Here is a 22,021-nt window from a genome sequence, read left to right as displayed (position 1 = left end):
ATGGTGGAAGTAATTCCAGCCTTGGGAAAAAGCATCTTCTATGGAGAAAAGGTGAGGAATGCCCTGTGGGCACTATGGAAACAGGTATTCAGTCCGACTTGCTCCTTTTATGTTTTGTGATTCTCTAAGAAAAAAAAATCTTCATGGATTAAAGCTTCTGAAACAAGTTTGTATTTTAAGGTCTGAAAACAATCAGACCAAGCTAAGGAGTTATTTTTCAGAACGCAGCACATTTTTTTGTTTGTTTATTTTGTTTTGTTTTTAGTTGGGTACTAGAATCGAGATGGAGGGGGAACAAATCCCAACACAATAACATTTTCTTAGGGAAAACCTGGCTGTGGCCAGCAGAGGCCTCCTGAAGCTCCGCTTGCTGCAGACGCGGGGCTCTTCAGTAATGCAGGGTGAGGGGGTGAGGGGGTGAGCGGCGCCCCCTCCCACCCAGTCCACTTGCTGGGTACCCTGGCTTGGCGGCCGCCGGGGAGCATCTTCAACACCCTTACGGGAGAATGAAGGACCCGTGTGTTCCCTCTGCGGGCTGGACTGGGCGTCAAGCCTCCTGCCCGGAACCTCTCACTCGATTTTACTCAATGAAGGAGAGCACAGCATGGCCTAAATGCCCCACACCCACCCTGTGTGCACACCCCAGGGAATACGGATCTGTGTGAAAACAGATCTGTGCAACAGAGACACAAAACGCGACACAAAGCCACAACATCTACAAAGTGCATCGCTCCTGTCCACGCTGATCTCCGCTGCCCTCCGACCTGTGCCCCTGCCCCTTAGTCTGCTGGGTGGGGCCTGCGTCTCCCTCCAGCCTCCAGTTGGACTGAGAAGGACTGGGTGGGAAGCCACAGAGCTCCATTTCTCAAATTCACAGTTTCTCCGTAGACCAGAAAAATCGAAGTGAACACAGCAGAACCACGGCTTTGGGTGAGCACACAGGAAGCTGACACAGGGCTGAGAAGGCGTGAGAACCCACGGCTCCCTGCAAAGCCTCCAGGTAGCTGTGTAACCACCGGAGCTGGGGACCAAGGGCAGCCCAGTGCGCTTGGCCCCCGGGGGAAAGCCAAGACTGGAGGTGGACACAGGCTCCTCCGGGAGGCGCCCCCTTTCATCCGTGGTGACACGGAGCTCTCAAGGCAAAGATCCAGCCCACCTTGCTGTCGCCTGGGCTCTTACTCCTCCTTTGAATTTGGGACAGAGGATAGGATGGGCTACCCAGCACCTCAGGCAAAAACTGAAGGGCGAGGAGGAAACGGCTCTTTGGATTATTTTGGGCAGAACCAGGCGTCTCCCCCTGGACCCCACAGTGCCAACCCCCTCATCCAGCCCGTGGGGAGCCCCAGGATACCAGGTCACCCCAGCTCTCTAGGGCCCTGCAACCACCGACGGCTGCGCCTTTGCACTGCCACTTTCCCACCGGGTACCCGGGACGTCGGCATCGCAAGTCTGACTAAACCGACCGGCTTCATAATTGGAACACAGATCTCTTGGCAGAAATAGAAGCCGTGATATGAGAAGACCCGCGGGTTCTGAAAGAAGCCCCCGGCCTCGCACGGGCACGTGAGGTGAAGGGGCGCATTTGGTTTTGCTTGGGAGAAAAGAGAGCGGGCGGCGAGGCTGGCGCAGTGAGGCTTGGAGAAGCCCCTGGGTCAGGACCCTCTCCGGGGTTGAAAAAGAAAACACGGACACGGCGAGGGCGGGCTCCGCCTCCCTGCTGGACTTGTGGTCACTCTGGGTGCCAGATGGGCTCCGAGGCCGGGGTCTGCGAGCCCACGAGGACGCTGGCGGGGGACGCTGGGGCCAGGGTCCCACCTGCTACAACCGCGTGGACGTGAGTCTCTTCATGCCTCTGCGCTGAGCCAGGTTGGACGACAGCACGGGCTCCAGCCGCGGGGCCTGAGGTGCTCTGTTTAGAGCAAAGTAGGTGGCGGCCATCGCGCCCTGCAAAACAGAGGACAAGGGTGAGAGCCGTGGTGCCTCACTCCGGGGGTGGAGCCGGAGCCCGGGGCCTCCATGGGCCTCAGCTGCCCCCAGGCAATGTGGGGGAAATCGGAGCTTCCCCAGGGTCCCTGGAGCATGGGGTACTGTGAGCCCGCCACAGGGGGTCAGCACCTGTGGGCCCCAGGAGACAGGGGCTTCTCATTCCTGCACCTGCCCCCCGCCCCGTGCCACCCTCGCACTGTGCTTGTGCCTTGGGGGAAAATGTTTTGGACTCTTGTGGAGCCCCCAAGCTGAGGTCGCGTGATCCCCTGCATTCTAACAGTGAGGCCAGGTCTGTTTTGGGGCTTGCTGGGTCCTAGGACACACACACAGCAAATACCAGGGCCTGTCAACCTGGACTTTGGCCACTGTTGAGGAGTCTGGACTCATCTGGAGGAACGGGCATATCCTGGAGTGAATCCCAGTTCTCAGCATGGATCTGGAGGGGACTGCTCCTAACTGGGTCATGCCTAGGCCTGCTGGGGTGGGACGGTCTATACTTCTCAGAAGAGGAGTCCCACCCAGAGGATGGGGTGCCTGAGAGGCAACTGCTGCCTGAATGTAAGTCACTTATGAAGTGGGGACTTTTTTGCACGTGTGGCCTAGAATGGAGGCTTTGAACTTGAGTGGAACAGCCACACCAGCTGCCACCACGTCCGCAGAGATTGCCACCTAATCAGAGAGGCACGCTGTGCGTGACCACGCATGTCTGGTGAAGTACGTGAAGGTGAGTGGGCCGGCGGTGCAGTTTGGGACTGCTATGGGCTCTTTCTCTGCACTCCCTGGTTTCTTCAGAGTAATTGCAAGGTGTCAGGTTCTTTTCTGGGTTTCCCATTCCCACCACTGTGTCCACACTGTTGCCTGCTGGTACCTTCACCAGGTGCACATCCTGTCGGCTGAGCTGGTTTTGGGACAGGTACTCTCTGTTGACCACCCAGGGGTGTTTGAGCACTTGCATCGCTGTCAGGCGCTGATGAGGGTCCACGTGGAGCATCTTGGACACGACGTCCTGCCAGGGAAGGGCACGAGAGTGTGGGGGATGTTTGGATCGTCTGTGCTGGGTCAGAGAGCCTCCCCAGCAGAACTTCTTCTCTCCGTCTACAGCAACACCCAACCACTATGCTATGCGAGTGTGGGTCTTTGCATTTTGGGGTCAAGTGTTCCCTTTCAGGTTTAGAAGTATGTCAATGGTTTTTAGCTTTAAGTATCAGCAAACTTAGAAGTTCACTGAAGGTTTATCTTTTATTAAATTTTTCACGTCTAAAAGGAAGTTAAATGTGGAAATGTTAGACGATGCATGTAAATCGATGAAACACTGTTTCTTGTAACAATGATATCTTTCCAAAGGGAGAAGCTGAAATAATAAATATTCCACAGGTAGAAATCAACTCATCATGACGCACATACTTACATTTTTTATCAGGACTACCCACAGATATTTACTACAAATAATCACAAACTGTAACATCTACAATCTGGAGCCATCAGATATGTCCAATGGGTTCATGTGCAATAAAGGTCTTTTTCTATTTCATTGTAAAGTCATAGCAGTAAAAACCTCTAAAACGAGACTCCACGTGTGTACACATACACACACAATACAGTGCACATTCTACTACAGTGAATTACATTTGCGGAGTACTTGGTGACAGTGTGAATTACATTTGCAGACACACCTGATGCTTCTGCTGTAATCACCATAATCATCCTTGAGGTAAATGGGGCAAATATTACTTTTCCTAATTTGCAGATGAAGACATCACTACCCGAGGAAGATCCAAGATGAGAATCCATCCTCTATCCACTAGCCTACTCTCCCTCCTTAGTGTTCCCACCCCATACGAAGAGGTAATAAAACGAATTAGAATGTGGCTGGGCGCGGTGGCTCACGCCTGTAATCCCAGCACTTTCGGAGGCTGAGGTGGGTGGATCACTTGAGGTCAGGAGTTTGAGAGCAGCCTGGCCAACATGGTGAAACCTATCTCTACTAAAAATACAAAAATTAGCTGGGTGTGGTGGCGTGTGCCTGTAATCCCAGCTACTTGGGAGGCTGAGGCAGGAGAATCACTTGAGTCCAAGAGGCAGAGGTTGGAGTGAGCTGAGATTGCACCATTGCACTCCAGCGTGGGCTACATTGCAAGAGTCCATCTCGGAAAAAAAAAGAAAAAGAAAAAAAAAGAATGCATATAAAATGTGAAGTGGAATTACTCATTAGAATTTTTGGTCATGAAACAACTAAGAAATACTATGCACAATAACAATATCCTTTTTATACAGAAAAATCTAACGCCTTTTGATATTTGATAACATTAACCTTGGTAATTTCTTGAAACAAATATCTGCTAGAAGTATGAGTGTTGTCATTTTCAGGTGTAAAAAACAAAAGCAAAGAGTGCTTTATTAACTCTTTCATTATCTTATAGTCAAGACACTGAGAGAAGCAGTATTTTTACTCTATACCTGTAGGATGTGGAGAAAGACATACTAATCTGTAGCTTTGCTGGTGTTTGGAGGGCTGGAGGTTCTGTTGTGTGCTAAGTAAGAGAAAGGAAGAGGCACGGGGGAAAAACAGGGGTGGGATGTGCTGATGGCAGGGACTGGTGGTGAGGGACAGGAAGGGCTGGCGAGGTCCTGTGAGGCGGCAGAGACTTCTGCCTGCAGCAGTGATCTTGACAATGTGCCTTTGTCCTTGACTCTGCTCCTTTCCCAACACCTTCTCCCTGCTCCCACACCAGCTTCCAAGATGGTCTTCCAGACAAACCACCAGCACCCACGACCTAGTCTGAGGCTCTATTTTGGGAACCAGAACTAAGACAAGTCCTACACTCATTTAAGAAAAAGTGAGGGTGTGGAAAGGAGCACTTGGACTGTCAGGGTCTGACATCTGGGATATGCTCACTAAATGCCAGCTGCCATCACCTCTGCCATCATTTCCACAATCACCCTCACCATCCTTCCTCCCTCACCCCCACCCTCACCCTCATCTTCACCATCATCACCATCCTTCCTCCCTCACCCCCACCACTACCCTCACCATCATCTTCACCAGCACCTCCACCATCATCACCACATCACCATCCTTCCTCCATCACCCCCACCACCACCCTCACCCTCATCTTCACCATCACCTCCATCATCCTCACCATCCTTCCTCCCACACCCCCACCATCACCCTCACCCTCATCTTCACCACCACCTCCACCATGATCACCACATCACCATCCTCACCATCTTCACCATCACCTCCACCATGATCCTCACCATCCTTCCTCCATCACCCCCACCACCACCCTCACCATCATCTTCACCACCACCTCCACCATGATCCTCACCATCCTTCCTCCATCACCCCCACCACCATCCTCACCATCATCTTCACCATCACCCCCACCATTATCCTCACCATCCTTCCTCCATCACCCCCACCACCACCCTCACTACCACCCCACCATCATCCTCACCATCATCTGCACAGTCACCTTCACCATCCTTCCTCCATCACCTCCACCACCACCCTCGCCATCCTTCCTCCATCACCCCATCAGCCTCACCATCATCCTCACCATCATCTTCATCACCTCCTCTACCATCATCCTCACCATCCTTCCTCCATCACCCTTACCATTACCCTCACCATCATCTGCACAATCACCCTCACCATCATCTTCACCACCTCCATCATCACCCTCGCCATCCTACCTCCATCACCCCCACCATCACCCTCACCATCACCTTCACCATCACTGTCACCATTATCTTCACCACTACTTCCATCACCCTAGCCATCCTTCCTCCATCACCTCCACCATCACCGTCGCCATCATCTTCACCACCACCTCCAACATCACCCTCACCATTTTTATCCGTCACCTCCACTATCACCCTTGCGATCCCTCCTTCATCACCTCTACCATCACCCTCCACCATCACTTGCCATGCTTCCCCATCACCTCCACCATCATCTCTACCATTACCTTCCATTATCTCCACCATCACCTCCACTATCATCTGTGCCATTACCCTCATTACCCTCACCATCATCCCCATCACCTCCACCATTACCTCCACAATCACTACCATCACCTCTCACTATCATCTCCCACCACTCCCACCATCACCTCCATGATCACCACCACCTCTGCCACCACTTTTGTCATCCCTTCATCACCTCCATCATTTCCCACTGTCACCTCCACAATGATCACCTCCACCATCACTGTTGCCACCTCTGCCACCAGTTTTGCCATCCATCATTGCTCCCACCATTACCTCCACCATCATCTCCACCATCATCACCTCCACCATCACCTCCATGATCACTCCTGCCACTATCTCCACCATCATTTCCACAATTATCCCCTCCACCATGCCTTCACCACCATCTCCATCATCACTGTCGCCACCACTGCCACCACTTCTGCCATCCCTACACCATCACCTCCATCATCATTCCCGCCATTACCTCCACCATCATCTCCACAATCGTCACCTCCACCTTGACTGCATGAAGTTGCACTGAGATGACAACAGCAGAATTGGAATCAGAGCCCCTGACTCCTTCTCTTCCAGCCCTTTTACATGAACACTGGAAACAGCTGTTGGTGCTGCTTACCAGTGGCTGGATTATGATTTACTATTGGATTAGATAGGAATTTGATGATGCCAAGTAAAAAACCACCTGATGGTCAAAGGAAATAAGGCAGGTTATAAACTGTGTGGACTGCAGACAAGGCCAAACTCCAAGTATTTTACAAGAATAGAAGTACATCTCTGAACCACAGCTCTACTTGGTTGGTTTATGAACATGCAGGGCAATCATTCTGCAATATTGCTAAAAGCGTGGTGGTTAAATTTATGTGTCAACGTGGCTGGGTTATGTTACCCAGTCTAGATGTTGCTGTGAAGGTTTTTTTCAGATGTGGTTAACACTTAAGTCAGTCGACTTTGAGTAAAGCAGTTACCCTCCACAATGTGGGTCAGCCTCATCCAGTCAGTGGAAGGCCTCCTTAGGAAAAAGACTGTGCTCCCCTGAGGAGGAGGGAGTTCTGTGGCAGACGGCCTGTGCTGGGCAACTGCCCCATCCGTTCCTCCCTGGGGCTCCAGCCTGCCGGCTGCCCTGCAGTCACAGACTTCCCCGTCCCCACAGTCACGTGAGCCAATTTCTTACAAATAAATCTCTCTCTCTCTCCACACACCACACACACACACACACACATGCGTTCTTTTTCTTTGGAGAACCCTGTATAACATACCAAGACACTAGAAAATGTGAACATGCTAAAAATGTTTTTGGAAATAATGTTTTTAGATGAAAGGCTTAAAAGATGCCGAGGATAAGGCCAGGCGTGGTGGCTCACACCTGTAATCCCAGCACTTTGGGAGGCCGAGGTGGGTGGATCACTTGAGGTCAGGAGTTCGAGACCAGCCTGGCCAACATGGTGAAACCCAGTCTCTACTAAAAATACAAAAAAGTTAGCCGGGTGTGGTTGCACACAGCTGTCGTCTCAGCTACTTGGGAGGTTGAGACAGGAGAATTACTTGAACCCAGGAGGCGGAAGCTGCAGTGAGCCGAGATTGTGCCACTGCACTCCAGCCTAGGTGAGACAGAGTGAGACTCCATTTCAAGAAAAAAAAAAAAAAAAAGATGCTGAGAATAAAATACCTACACTACTTATATAAAACCTATCCACTGGCTTCCTCAGAAATAATATGGCTGTTTCAGAATCTGAATATTTAAAAGCGACGCTGGGACATGTACTCACTTTGGCTGCGTCAGATATGGAGTCCCAGTTTCCCCCAGAAAGGGCATACTTCCCACTGCCGATCCGCGCCAAAATCTCCTCAGGGGTATCGTCTGGCCCATTTGCAAAAGGGGTAAATCTGTATAATTAGACAATTTGTAGTAATGAGCTTCCATTTTACAACCTAAAATAAAGTTTTCAAGTTGCTATCACCCCTCGGCTGTTAAAAAGAACGGCGCTTTGCTTCCCTCTCCTCTGCTCTGCAGCCAGGATTCACGGGAAAGCGGAACTCGGAACTTACCTCTTAACACTATGCCCGTTTTCCTTCCTTAGCCATTGGGTGGCTAGAGGTTGATGGGAAAGTGGGAGAGCCCTGTGAGACCTGTGCTGTATCCCCTCTGGACCCAGGTAAACTGGTACGGGGTGGCCTAGTGAGCTGCCTGGTGCCATGGTTTCCATGGTGACGGTGTAGCATCATGCAAGAGAGCCTGAGACGTGGAGTCTGAAAGACCCACGGTGGATGTGTTACCAACTCTGTGTTCTTTGACAAGTTAACTTTTTGAGTCTCCATTGCAAATGCAGAGCGTATGCATGAATACACATACATGCTCGGTGCAGCCCTGACCGTATTCCAACGTGTGGGAGGTATTCCTGGTGTCCCACCTTCACACACACCCACACACTCCTAGAAAAGGAAGGATACGTGTGCTGCCAGCGCTTCCTCTAGTGGGAAAGTTTGTGATCTAGTTTTCCATATAGGCAAAGTGAGTATTAGAAGCATCACAAAATAACCTGACTGTGGCATTGGTAAGAAACTGAGGTTTCTTCCTTTGCTACTGCAGTCCTCGGGGTGCGGCTTCAGGCACCTGATTTACTCTTCTTCTGCTGTGGACACTACCTGTTGATGAAATACGTGAAAAGCAGGCCGAGCTCATTCATTCTCATGGGGGCATTCAGGCCATTTTGCTAGAGCAAGCAGGATTGGATGGTCTAGGGTTCTTTTCTTTTCTTTTTGCCTCCAAGTATTTAATAAACGTAATAGGAACCAGCGGATCTTGTAGGATCCTAGACCTTCCTGCCTAGAAGCAGCCACGGTATGTCCTCTTCTCACTCAGGGGAGAGGGAAGGGAGGCCGGTACAGGTTCGAGTGTTTAGCCCAGAGTCATGGCTAGTGGCGAGTGGGGCTCAGATGGAAGTTAGCTGTCTGGATGGCAGGCCCAGGCCACTTTTTGTAACACCACGTGTCTCACCACAATGAACTGGCCCATGCATGACTCACAACCACGAAAGCCAGGTACAGACACTGTTTGACCCTGAAGCTGCTATGGATGCTTCTGGTTTAAGAGGATGTCTGGAAGGCACATCTGTTGCTACCATTTAAGACAGTGGCAGGGTCAGCAGAGAGAATGGGGACTATGCTGGCAACATGTTGGATGTTTTGTTCATGAGCTGAGTTTAAAGAAAATGTGTGGCTACATTTCTTGCTCTTGTCCAGTTGTCCTGAGGGGCTAAGGAAGTCTGCGAGTGTTCACTCAAGGTCTGGGAGTGTTTGCATACGCATTGGGTTTGCCCACATGTGCACACTAGGACGGGGCTGGCCCTGGTCCCCTAACAGACCAGTCACTGAGGCTGCTGCCCCGTGTCTCCTCCTGACACCTGTTTGAGGCGACTGCTTACCCTGCCAGCATGGTGTACAACAGGATTCCCAAACTCCAGATGTCACACGCCGCATCGTAGCCTTGACGCTTCAGGACCTAGGAGGGAACGACAGGACACCGGCATGCCCTTCACGAAGGACATTCAGGTTGACAGCACATTTCTCCAGCGGCATCCTATGCCAGTAAGCTGGGGACTAGGAGGAGGACAGTGCTGTGTCTTCGGTGTGACCACTGTTTCTTAATGCAAAGCCAACCCTAAGGTACTGCAGTGGGACTCCTCCCAGGACAGCCACATGGTGAACCAGTGCTCTTGCCAGACACATGACAGACAGGCTAAAAAGGAGGGCCTTAATTTTTAAGGCAGAAGGATTTTTCTGTTATGGCGAAATACGTATAACATAAAATTGACCATCAAAGCCCTTTCTAGGTGCAGTTTAGTAGCATTAAGCTTATTCACATCATGGTGCCAACACCACCACCATCCATCCATAGAGCATTTTCACCTTCCCAAACTGAAACTGTCCCCATTAAACAACAATTCCCTGTCCCCCAGCTCCTAACACCTACCCTTCTACTTTCCATCTGTATGACTCTGACTCCTCTAGGGACCTCATATGAGTAGAATCATGCGATGTTTGTCTTTCTGTGACTGGCTAATATCACTTAGTACCACCCGCGTGCTTTCTACCTTTCAGCTGTTGTGAACAGTGCTGCTGTGAACATGGGCGGACACATGTCTGTCTGAGTTCCTGCCTTCAAGTCTTTTGGGTGTATACCCAGAAGTTCCATTCCGGGCTACATGATAATGTTTAATTTTTCTGAAGAACTGTTAAAGCAGCAAAACTTGTATGCATGCTAGGATTACATACTTCAGTAGAGGGCAATCCTCTGAGATAGTTACAGTTGAGTTACAACAAAGGAAGCCGCATCAGTGCTCATGGATTACTGCAGATGATTGGATTTAGCATTAAATATTGAGTCGGGAGAGCTCGGCTCAATTTCCATAGAGATGAGAGCGAGGAGCCTGTCCTTTCCTCTCTGTATTGCCGCCACCGTGTGCGAGCCTGCACCATGGAGGGGACCAGCCAGCACGTGCTGAATGAATGTGGTGCTCATGGTGCAAGCCTCACTTCCTAATCCATCAGCTGGCCGGCCTTCAGCAGTCACTTACACACACGGAGCTTGTGCTTTCTGAATCTGCGAAACATGGTTAATAGATTATACCCTGCCTACTTCGTATGGTGGATGAGAGTAAAAGTAAAAAAAAAAAGTTGGTAAAAGTGCTTTGTAAATGGCAAAGGAGTATCACAACCTAGGGCATTCTGTAATCAATAAAATCAATATTGTGGGAGACCAGAATATGCTACCCCAAAATATGCTGCATAGGCGTGAGGGGCGCTGAGCTGAAGATACCTAAGAAGCAGCAGATGCAGGAGTGCTCTGTGTCTTCCATTTGTCTAAAATCAGGACATGGATTAAGACAAAAGGTACCAACCCCCCACCAGAGAGGACAAAGGCTTTCCCTAGGGACAGCTTTGGACCCATGTGGTCCCATATGGAACCAGCCTCCATCGGCCAGCCCTGTACCTCCCCAAGCTGCAGTCCCTGGAGACCCAAAGCCCTCTTCCTTTGTCTTGCCAGGTCTCTAAAAGTTCTCTGTTCTTTGTTGAAGATGTCATGTAGGCTGGACTCAAAGCCACCTCTGTCAGAACGACTCATTCCCTGGGCATCTCCCATGCAAACATCAGAAGATGTGTTAGTAAACTTCTTTTTCTCTTGTTAATCTGTCTTTTGTCACAGGGGTCTGGTCCAGCTAAGAACTTATGAGGGATGAGGAAAATGTGATTTTCCTCCCCTGTAATATTATCAATATTAATGTTGATTAAGTAAGGCAAGAACAGAGACTTATAACCTGGTTACTTTTTTTTTTTTTAATTTTTATTTTTTGAGACGGAGTCCTGCTCTTTCAACCAGGCTGGAGTGCAGTGGCGTGATCTTGACTCACTGCAACCTCCGCCTCCTGGGTTCAAGCGATTCTCCGGCCTCAGCCTCCCGAGTAGCTGGGACTATGGGCACACACCACCACACCTGGCTAATTTTTGTATTTTTAGTAGAGACGGGGTTTCACCATGTTGGCTAGGCTGGTCTCCAACTCCTGACCTCAGGTGATCCACCTGCCTCAGCCTCCCAAAGTGTTGGGATTATAGGCATGAGCCACCACACCCAGCCAAACCTGGTTATTTTTAAAGGGGCCACAGGTTGCTCACGTGTCTGGATAACCCCTGCATAACCTAAAACAGCCTCTCAGCCCAGCCCCTGGCTGCACGTCCATTCATGTCTCAGCATGCAGAAGCATCTTTACCATGCACCAATGGCCCTGGGTGACCTCTCAAATAGCTCCAAGACCCCCACGAGATGCCAGGCGCCTCAGGCCTGGCTTCTCGCTTGACTCCCCTCCCACCGGAGCAGCTCTGGTCCGGTTCCATCAAGAACCCGCGGGATCCACACAGACTCTGAAGTCTGCCTTCCTTCCCAGTTCCCTCCTCCCCCATCCCACCGGCAGCATCAGCCACCGCCCTTCCCTTCCTCTTTTTACCACCGGCTCAGATTCTGTGGCTTTTCTCAAAGGCAAGAAATTGGGCTTAGCTTTATAAATACATCCTTGACTTCAGAACCTAATGGAACTTGTTCCTGGGAAACGTGAAAAGAGAGAGAAGTTCACCGGGTGCCTTGACAGCTGCTGAGTGGGGCTGGGAGCAGACACAGACCCTGACCAACGTGAGCATTCCGTGGTAAATCACCCTGGAGCCCTGCGGTTCTCAGTCTGACAGCTGCTGACTTGCTGCTGCCGGGGAACCAATCTGCAGTGAGAACTGGGGTGCAGAGGAAATCCGTAAACTTAGTTGCTCCCTGTGCTGTGATGGATCCATCTCCCATCCCAGGTGAATCGCAGCTCTGTCCTGGTTGTATAAGGAGACTACAGTATCATCTCTCTAACTTGGAATACATATGGAGATTTCATCCAAATTGTCTACAGAAGACAATTTTACATAAAAATGTTACTGTTGAAAAGTTTTTTCAAGTGGGAAAATGAGAATAAGAACAACTGTGTTTAAGCAAGATTGGCCTCTGGCCCAGGAGACTGAAGGTTCTCATTTCTGTTTCCCAACAGCACTGCTGACGCGGCTCAAGCCGCCTCTGCTGTCCCCGCTGTCCAGTGGCTCTGCAGTGGGAGGCGCAGAGCGTCTCTGCGGACGGAGGGGCCTGGGTCTGCAGGCTGGGAATGCTCACCTCCGGGGCCACGAAGTTGGCCGTGTAGCAGGGCGTCATGAGCAGCCCGTTCCCCGCACGCAGCTGCTTGGCAAAGCCGAAGTCACAGACTCGGATGGATTCCGGGCTCCCCGACTCATCCCTGTACAGGATGTTACTCGGCTTCAGGTCTCGATGAACAACCTGCAAGACAGAAGGCACGGTGCCTACCTGGGGGCTGAGAACTGAGCAGGAGAGGGAGAGCAGGTGCATTAGGAGGGGAGGGTGCCTTTGGGAATTGTCTTCCCAGCAGGTCCTGCAAGGAGGCAGCAGGCCAGCAGTGTCAACAGCTGCTGTCTTCTCCAGAGGGCCCCCCACCTTCTCCTCTTCTGTGATGGTCACTCACATCTGAGCCCCTTGTGTCACCTGCTTTTACAGTGAATGAATATTTGAGTAAATAAGTGAGCACCTCTCCAAGATGCGGCTGCAGCTTACTGGAGCTGCCACATAAAAGGAAATGTGGTGAGCTCTGGTGATGGGAATGAAAAGCATTTTAAAGATGATATTCATTCAGTAATTATTCCCTGTGTGCCCACCCCCATGCACTGTCAGGTGTTGGAGCAGCGCCAGTGAGCGGCACAGATCAGGCACCTACTGTCCTGGGCGCACCACCTCGTGGGGGAGATGGACCGGGGCCATGTGATCATGCAGTCACTCTGCAATCATGCTCTGAGGCCTCCCATGGAGGACTGCGCTGGCTGCAATGATGGTGGGGCCAGCGCACCTCAAAGCAAAGCGGCTATTTAGGGCAGAAAGCAATGTGTTCTGAGGGGACAGAGGGCCATTGTGAGGACATGTGGCGTGTCTTTATACAGCTTGGATCCTGAACGCCTCAATTGTCCTAATAAAATCCAGTGGGAGGATGTAGAAGGGAATTAAAGGGACACACTCCAGCAGTCAGGCCTGGTTTGCAGAGGTCCTGACAGCAAGGAAATGAAAGATTGTGGTTTCACTTCCATTGCCTCCGCTCATTAAATATGAGCAGATCTGCAGAAAACATCATCCGAAGGGCTTCCCCTGAGTTTGACTGTACTGGGAAAACCTGGAAGAGCTTAATGCTCAAGACCACCGGGTGACCACACAGAAAAGACCCAGTGTGTGGTCCTGGAAGAATATTCCCGTGTGGAGATGACTGCATTCTGAAGGCTCAGGACTACGCACACAGCTGGCTAAGACCGTATTTCCTGCTTCAGGAGAAACACTGGGAAGAGACGGCACACAAGGGAAACGTGTGACACGGTACAGCTGCCTCCCTATGAGGCCAGGGCTGGGACGGAGAGTACTGCCTGGAACCAGAGGGTCGGGGTCCAACCACACTGGCCACCTACTCATGTGTGACCTTGGGCAAGATACTCAAACTCCTGTGCCCCTCGCCTGCACAGTGGGTGTGATCTAGGGTTAGGGAGTCAGTGAATGAAGAGCTTGAAGTGCAGCCTGGATCACGGTGAGGCCCACGTGAACCTCAGGCATCACCGCCATCTGCGCACTGGTTAATGAATTCAACGTTACCCATTGCAAGTAACGAAAATTGTCAATTTCTTTTGATTAAGGCCAAAGTTTTTTGGCTAAAATTGGTACAAATGATTTTAGACTCTCAAAGGGTAGCAGAGTCAGCCACCCCAAAATATGCTGCTTTGCCATAAGGATTATTTTGAGCTGAAAACAACGGAAAAGATGCAGATATAAGCAAAGCCCTCTGCCTTCCCCTTCTTTACCTAAAAGCAGGATATAAATGGGTAAAGGTGTCCCTCCTGCCCTCTCTGCCTGGAAGGACGGAAGGGACACTCTAGACCCTTACAGCCTGGAGAAGCCACCATGTGGCTCCATAACAAATGTTCCTAACTAGCCCTCATCTTCTATTAGTTTCCCATAGACCTAGCTTCCCACAGTTTGCTGCCCTAGAAATGCAGTCCTTTCTCTTTGTTTTCTTTAAAAATTATTCTTCTTTTTAAAATTAAAAAAGTTTTAAAATTTGAGACAGAGTTTTGCTCTGTCACCCAGGCTGAAGTGCAGTGGCATGATCTTGGCTCACTGCAACCTCCGCCTCCCAGGTTCAGGCGATTCTCATGCCTCCACCTCCTGAGTAGCTGGGATTACAGGTGTGCGCCATCACGTCTGGCCAATTTTTGTATTTTTAGTAGAGATAGGGTTTTGCCATGTTGGCCAGGCTGGTCTCGAACTCCTGACCTCAGGTGATCTACCTGCCTCAGCCTCCCAAAGTGCTGGGATTACAGGTGTGAGCCACTGCACCCGGCAAATTTATTGTTCTTTTGTTAAAATGCTACATAAGCTCAAGTTCTAACAATTCCTTGGAGTTATTCATGGCTGAGTGCTCCCGTGTGTATGTGAGATGCACATGTTAATAAACTTCTGTTTTTCTCTTGTTAACCTGTCTTTGGCCAGTGTTGTTTATACGGCCTCCACCAAAGAACTAAGATGGGCAGAGGGAAAAAAGAATTTTTCTTTTTTTTGAGATGGAGTCTCGTCCTGTTACCCAGGCTGGGGTGCAATGGTGCTATCTCAGCTCACTGCAACCTCCGCCTCCCGGGTTCAAATGATTCTCCTGCCTCAGCCTCCTGACTAGTTAGGATTACAGGTGTGTGCCATCTTGCCCAGCTAATTTTTTCTGTTGTTGTGTTGGCCAGGCTGGTCTTGAACTCCTGACCTCATGATCCGCCCATCCTGGCCTCTCAAAGTGCTGGGATTACACGCGTGAGCCACCACACCCAGCCGGGAAAAGAGAAATTTTCTTCCCTTGCACGTCGCTGAGCCTCCAGACACAAGAGGGACAATGGTGGCACGGAAGGAATTCCAGGACAATCTGCGTTCTCAGCTCTTGAACCCATAAACCCTTGTGGTTTTGGTTCCCTCCCTGAAGCTCCCTCCTCCCTGACGGCTGCCCCAGGCACGGCTCCTACCCCCTGGGAATGGAGGTAGTCCATGGTCTTGGTGATGGTGCACAGGACGTCACTGGCCTCACGCTCTGAGAAGTATCTCTGCTGGAGGATGCGGTCCAGGAGCTCCCCGCCACGCATCAGCTCCATCACCAGGTACACGAACTTGCCATCGTCATAGACCTGTGGAGTGAAGGGGCACACATGGGCCTCAGGGACGCGCACGTCACCGCATGTCACCGCGGCTGGTTACTGTGAAAGAGCAACTACTCCAGAGGGGGCAGCAGAGGAAGTCACAGGGGAGAGGCTGGGACCGCAGGGTCCTATGGGAGTGCAAACAAGGCTTCTGCAGGGAAGAAGCGAATGGCCATTCCTGTCATACCAGATGTGCTCTTTTTAGGAAGAATATGGTTTTAATAATCCACTGCTAAGCAGGGACTGAGTAGGGACACACGAGATGGGCGTGTCCTTAGCTGAGATGAATGGCTTCATGACTCTGCCAGGAGATATTTTTTATTATTATTATTTTGAGACAAAGTCTCGCTCTGTCACCCAGGCTGAAGTGCAATGGTGCCATCTCAGCTCACTGCAACCTGCAGCTCCTGGGTTCAAGCGATTCCTCCTGACTCAGACTCCCAGGTAGCTGGGATTATAGGTGCACATCACCATGCCTGGCTAATTTTTGTATTTCTAGTAGAGACAGGGTTTTGCCATGTTGGCCAAGCTGGACTCAAACTCCTGACCTCAAGTGATCCACCTGCCTCAGCCTCCCAAAGGGCTGGGATTACAGGTGTAAGCCACGGTGCCCGGCCTGCCAGGAGGTATTTAGACGTTAAGAAATGCAAATATTGGCAAAGCACCTTGCAAAGGCAGGGCCTCAGGGGCAGTGTTTTTCAAACTGTAATGTGCATCCAATCTTGGGGGATCTTGCTAAAATGCATGTTCCGGTCCTGCAGCCTGGGGTGGGGCCTGGCCCTCTGTATTTCTAACCAGCTTCCCATGATGTCTGTGCTGCTACCGCACAGACAGCACTGAGTGGCCAGGCGCTGGGAGCGCAGAGAGGCTAGGCAGAGTCCAGGGCGAAGTCACGTATCACAGCCATGCTGTTGCTTCAGAGAAGCAATAGAAAACGATGGTTTCCTTCATACTGGCTTTTGTCTCATGAATTCAATTAAAAAATATGCTCTGATTATTCTTTTGATTTTTTGATTTTTTGAAATGGAGTCTCTCTTAGTTGCCCAGGCTGGAGTGCAATGGTGTGATCTCGGTTCAGCGCAACCTTCACCTCCCAGGTTCAAGCAATTCTCCTGCCTCAGCCTCCCGAGTAGCTGGGATTACAGGTGCCCACCACCACACCCAGCTAATTTTGTATTTTTAGTAGAGATGGAGTTTCACCATGTTGACCAGGCTGGTCTTGAACTCCTGACCTCAAATGATCAGCCTGCCTATGCCTCCCAAATTGCTGGGATTACAGGTGTGAGCCACCGCACCCGGCCTGCTCTGGCTATTCTTATGCCAAGCTTGCTTGTTAAGACCCTTTGCATGCACCAATCACTATGCATGAGGGAAACTGAGGTAGGCCCAATACCCTGTGGCTCTAGGTTCACAATGCTGGAATCAGTTTGGAGTTGGAGCGTGAGGAGGAAAATTGTCTCCTCTCTCTGCTCCTGGATCCCAAACCCTGCAGCCCATGGGCCTCTATGAGAGACTCCACCTGTGGACTGTCATTCACACAAGCTCTCTCTTCCTCTGTTTTACTTGCTCCCTCCATGACTGGGGTGGTGGCTATCAAAAAGACTTGAGTACACCGTCCAGCAAGTCAGCTGCAAGTGACTGAGATATGTGGGTGGTGGAAACCAGCTCAGACAGGCATGAGATGTGAGAAAGCTTGCTCAGAGTGAATGGGAGCTTTTTTTGTGTCAGTTGAAGAAACAGAAGGAAGTGGAGATGCTGCTGCACGAGGACCACTCACATCTTTGAGGGTGATGATGTTCGGGTGCTGGCCGTACCGCAGCAGGATCTCGATCTCTTCCGAGGGGTCTCTCTTGCTCTTATCGATGATCTGGAACAAACAGCATGTGGCAGTGAGAGGTCTACTTTAGGCTTCCTGGTGGTATCTGCTGGTGGACCCTTGAGTTTGGGTAAAGTCTGGTCCCAGGTGGCCCAACCACTTCAATCTCACACCCGACCAAGAGATAGCCTGAGATTGCCTGGAAATTCATGGCGAGTCCTTTCTTTCACAACTAGCTTAAGATTTACATTTAAAAAGAGGAGTACAGGCTGGGCAAGGTGGCTCATGCCTGTAATCTCAGCACTTTGGGAGGCCGAGGTGGATGGATGGCTTGAGGTCCAAAGTTTAAGACCAGCCAGCTTGGTTAACATGACAAAACCTGGCCTCTACTAAAAATACAAATATTAGCCGGACATACTGGTGTATGCCTGTAATCCCAGCTACTCAGGAGGCTGAGGCACGAGAATCGCTTGAACCTGGAGGCAGAGGTTGCAGGGAGCTGAGACAATGCCACTGCACTCCAGCCTGGGTGACAGAGCGAGACTCTGTCTCAAAAAAAAAAGGAGTACAAGACTTCAAACATGAATGTTAAGAGGTTATAAGGTTGGGTGGAGAAGCATGTGTAGGGAGCTCATGCAACTGCAACCGAGTAACAGAATGTGTCCCACCCTCCGCAGTGGGTACCATCCTCAGCAAGCCTCCAGCCACTGTGCACCTCCTGCCTTGTTCTGGGAATTACAAACCAGCCACAAAATGAGCTGAGGTACACGGCTCTCACCAAGAGATGCTGGGGATGGTGCACAGGTCAGATCCGCCCTGTTGTTTAGACATATGCAAGCTCCCTTCCCTTGCCCAGCATCTGTAGCCGATGTCTTAGGATAACAGATAAAGTTGTTTCAACCCCATGGAGACATATGGTTTCCGAGGACAGGGTGTCATGATTAAGCCTACCTTGGAAACAGGAAGTCACTGTTGGCCCCTGGTGGCTAATCCCTCTGGAGGTGCCTAAGTCCCGCTCTTGCTGCCCTGCTGTGGGGACAGGACCAGTGGGAGGAAGGCACCCCACTCACAGGAAATTAGCAACATGTATGTTGCAAACAACACTCAGAAGAAAAGCGATTAGAAACACCTTCCTAACCATGATTTGTACTATTCTCACATTAGTTCAACCTAATTTTAAAATAGTCTCTATTTGGAGAATGTGCAGTCATTTTACTACTAGAACATGAGGGCGATTTGCTTTTAACTTCTACCATGTCAAAGTCTGTAGGCAGAGAGCTTTGCATAAAACTCTATGTCTTTAGTTTTTTTTTTTTTTTTTTTTTTTTTTTAGAGACAGGGTCTCACTCTGTTGCCTAGGTTGGAGTACAGTGGTGCAAGCATAGCTCAGTGCAACATCAAACCCCCGGACTCAAGCGATCCTCCTGCCTCAGCCTCCAGAGTAACTAGGACTACAGAGGTGAGTGCCACCACACTCAGCTAATTTTTAAATTCTTCGTAGAGATGGGGCCTTGCTGTGTTGCCCAGGCTGGTCTCAAACTCCTGGCTTCAAGTGATCCTCCTGCCTCAGCCTCCCTAAGTGCTGAGATTACAGGCATGAGCCACTACACCTGGCTATTTCTTTAGAGAACTAAACGCTTGGGTAGCATTTGACTCACTGCTCGTAATCTGTCCCCTAGTCACCCTTCCTCCACTCCCTGTCACCATTATAAAAAATCACCATAGTGCCAGTTCTCACCCCATTATAGTTTTAAAGGATGCTCTGCCATGACCACCACTCAGCTCTGACTGCATCAGTGGCCCTTGATGTGTGAGTCCTAACAGCTTGCGTTGTTAAACAGGCAGAAGAGTTACAGTCCCTTTCCAGACACAAAATTTCTCTCCTTCTGCTGCATTTAATTCTACTGAAGTTTTAGCTAGTACACTAGGACTGTTTCTATCACCAACATAAATGCATCATTCTCAAGTAGAGACTTTTAAAACAATCATTCAAGGAGGGGTGGGGGACATTCCCTCATGTGCCGCAGCCTAACCAGGTCCTGGGAGGCTGGTCCTGCACTCCCTATAAGGGAAGCCGGCTGTCTGGTACCCGAACTCCTCTGCTCCTGGCTGCCTGTGGGCATCCCGTCTCTCTGGGCCGGGATCCTGTCTTTGCAATTGGAGATGGTTAAAACACATGTATACATTTATTTTAAAAAATTCAGTAGAAGATTTTTTTCCCGCAAATATGATTTCACAATAAAGCATGAATCTGTTTTATCGCCCTCACAATGGAACAGGACGCAGAGCAAACAAGAAAGTGGAAGCTTTTCCTCCACCGCCAGGGACCATCTTCAAGACACATGGAGTGAAGAAGGCCGACGCGGAGCAGGTGCATCCTACACCACCCCTTGTTTTAAAAACGGAGAGAAGAATGCAAATAGACACATCCATTTCCTTGTGGGTGCATAAAATAACCCTGGAAGGAAGGAGGAAACATTTAATTGCCTTGCCTTCCTGTGAGGAGGGGAACAGGGTGCCTGGGGGGCCATGGGTGGGGGGAGACCTTGCTGTATCTGCATGAATTTTTTAAAATTTTGAAGCACAAGAATATATTGTCTATTCAAATAATTAAATAAAAAATTCCAAAATGTATTTTGTAAGCTGAAATTGGAGGACAATGTGACTATTTTAAAGAATCTGGGACCGGGCGCAGTGGCTCAAGCCTGTAATCCCAGCACTTTGGGAGGCTGAGGCGGGCGGATCATGAGGTCAGGAGATCGAGACCATCCTGGCGAACACGGTGAAACCCCGTCTCTACTAAAAAAATACAAAAAAACTAGCCGGGCGAGGTGGCGGGCGCCTGTAGTCCCAGCTACTCGGGAGGCTGAGGCAGGAGAATGGCGTGAACCCGGGAGGCGGAGCTTGCCACGAGCTGAGATCTGGCCACTGCACTCCAGCCTGGGCGACAGAGCGAGACTCCGTCTCAAAAAAAAAAAAAAAAAAAAAAAAATCTGGGACTACAGATGGCTGCCCTATCAACCCTAGTTATCTATTTTATTTCTATGTGTTCTTTTGTTGTGAGTCTTCAGAAAAATTCTGACTTACAGTGATAAGTATTTGTAAACAGTTTTCAAAGACAGATTACCTTAAACTCTTGCTTATTTTAAAAATTATTTTAAATTGTAATAACGGCTAGCATGTATGTGCCCATGTGAGGCGCACTGGATTTCAACCCATTGGAGCCACTGTCCTGGTCATTTACTGGAATCTGATATACATTTGAGCATGCATGTTGGCTTTTATTACATTTTAAACATATTAGTTACGCCTTTCAAAATCATTTAATTGCTTGGCGGAACCCCCAGAGCACCTCTGTCAACAACCAAACACCACACACCAGTTGTTCTCTGAGGTGGCATTTGGGAAATCGAGGAAAACAAAAGCAGCTCCCAGGCCCAGGTCCTGTGGGGGCAGGAGCTCATCTGGAGGAGACTCCAAGGGGCCCATGAGTGCTCCTGTTTCTCTCTGCAGGGCAGAGCCAGCGGTCTTTCAGCAGACACCTGGTTTGCTCCCGAGGGGAAGTCAGGTTTGCTGTCTGAGACGAAAACGCTGCCGTGCGTGTGGGTGGCTCGGCCCATGGCCATGTCACTTGCTGGTACCTGAACGTGGGTGTCTGCAGGCTTAGCTCCCGTGGAGGGCTGGAAGGGTGGAGGAAGGCATTGCTCCTGGGGAGGCCATGTGCCACACGGTTGGCGGACCAGCCGCTGAGCCAGTCTGACCCCAGCTGACACCTGGCCTCCCTGTCCACTCCGTGCGGAGTTGCAGGAGCTCCCTGGGCCTCTCCACACCTAGCTTTCTTCATCTGTAAAAACTAGAAAACACCAGGCACTCCTCTGCTTCACTGTTAAGATTCAACAAATTAATATGAATTGATCCCTTCATACTCTCCCTGGTACATAGAAAACACTTGGTACAAGCCAGTTATTCCTATTACAGAGATAAAATAGAATTACCCTGATGCCCCCAGGCAAGGGACCAAGCAGCTGTGACCTGCCACATTTACAGCCCTGAAATGCCGCTTTCGGTCCTGTCTCTGAATTCTCACTGCGAGTCAGTGCCACGAAGCAGTGTGATGTTCAAAACTAATGTCAGCAGTGGAGCGTGTTTCGGTCAAAGCCCCAGAGGAAAAAAAAAAAAAAAAAAAATCAGATGTCATACCAACTGGGTCAACCCAGAGGGCTTAATTAAAGGATCGTTTGCAAAATAGTAGAGTGGCTGGAGGGTCAGTGGCCCGGCCAGCAAGGCACAATGTAATGCCTTGGGGGTGGTCCTGGCTCCCAGTGCCAAAGAGCTGCACAGGGACAGTCACAGGACCGGAAGGGGCTGCAGGGGTGGAGAGGGTGAGTCACAGGACCGGAAGGGGCTGCAGGGGTGGGGAGGTGC

General features: G+C 50.2%; 1 protein-coding gene across 4 annotated transcripts in view; it reads right to left on the bottom strand.

The window, feature by feature from the left end:
• Positions 1-258: 258 nt before the first annotated feature.
• RPS6KA2 (ribosomal protein S6 kinase A2) overlaps positions 259-22,021 on the bottom strand; it is a 452,256-nt gene continuing 430,493 nt past the window's right edge. For all 4 annotated transcript variants that reach the window (XM_025381624.1, XM_025381625.1, XM_025381626.1 and 1 more), the window contains 7 exons: positions 17,558-17,647; positions 15,610-15,768; positions 12,674-12,835; positions 9,402-9,478; positions 7,746-7,863; positions 2,855-2,992; positions 259-1,944 (listed from right to left, as the gene is read on the bottom strand). In XM_025381624.1, coding sequence (XP_025237409.1) covers positions 1,819-1,944; positions 2,855-2,992; positions 7,746-7,863; positions 9,402-9,478; positions 12,674-12,835; positions 15,610-15,768; positions 17,558-17,647 — 870 coding nt within the window. In that variant the 3' untranslated portion in view covers positions 259-1,818. The remainder of the gene's footprint in view (positions 1,945-2,854; positions 2,993-7,745; positions 7,864-9,401; positions 9,479-12,673; positions 12,836-15,609; positions 15,769-17,557; positions 17,648-22,021) is intronic.

The sequence above is a fragment of the Theropithecus gelada genome, chromosome 4 (genome assembly GCF_003255815.1).
Source record: "Theropithecus gelada isolate Dixy chromosome 4, Tgel_1.0, whole genome shotgun sequence".
NCBI classification, from domain to species: Eukaryota; Metazoa; Chordata; class Mammalia; order Primates; family Cercopithecidae; genus Theropithecus; species Theropithecus gelada.
Note: the sequence above shows the minus strand (reverse complement) of the source record. Positions and strands in the feature narration are given on the sequence as shown.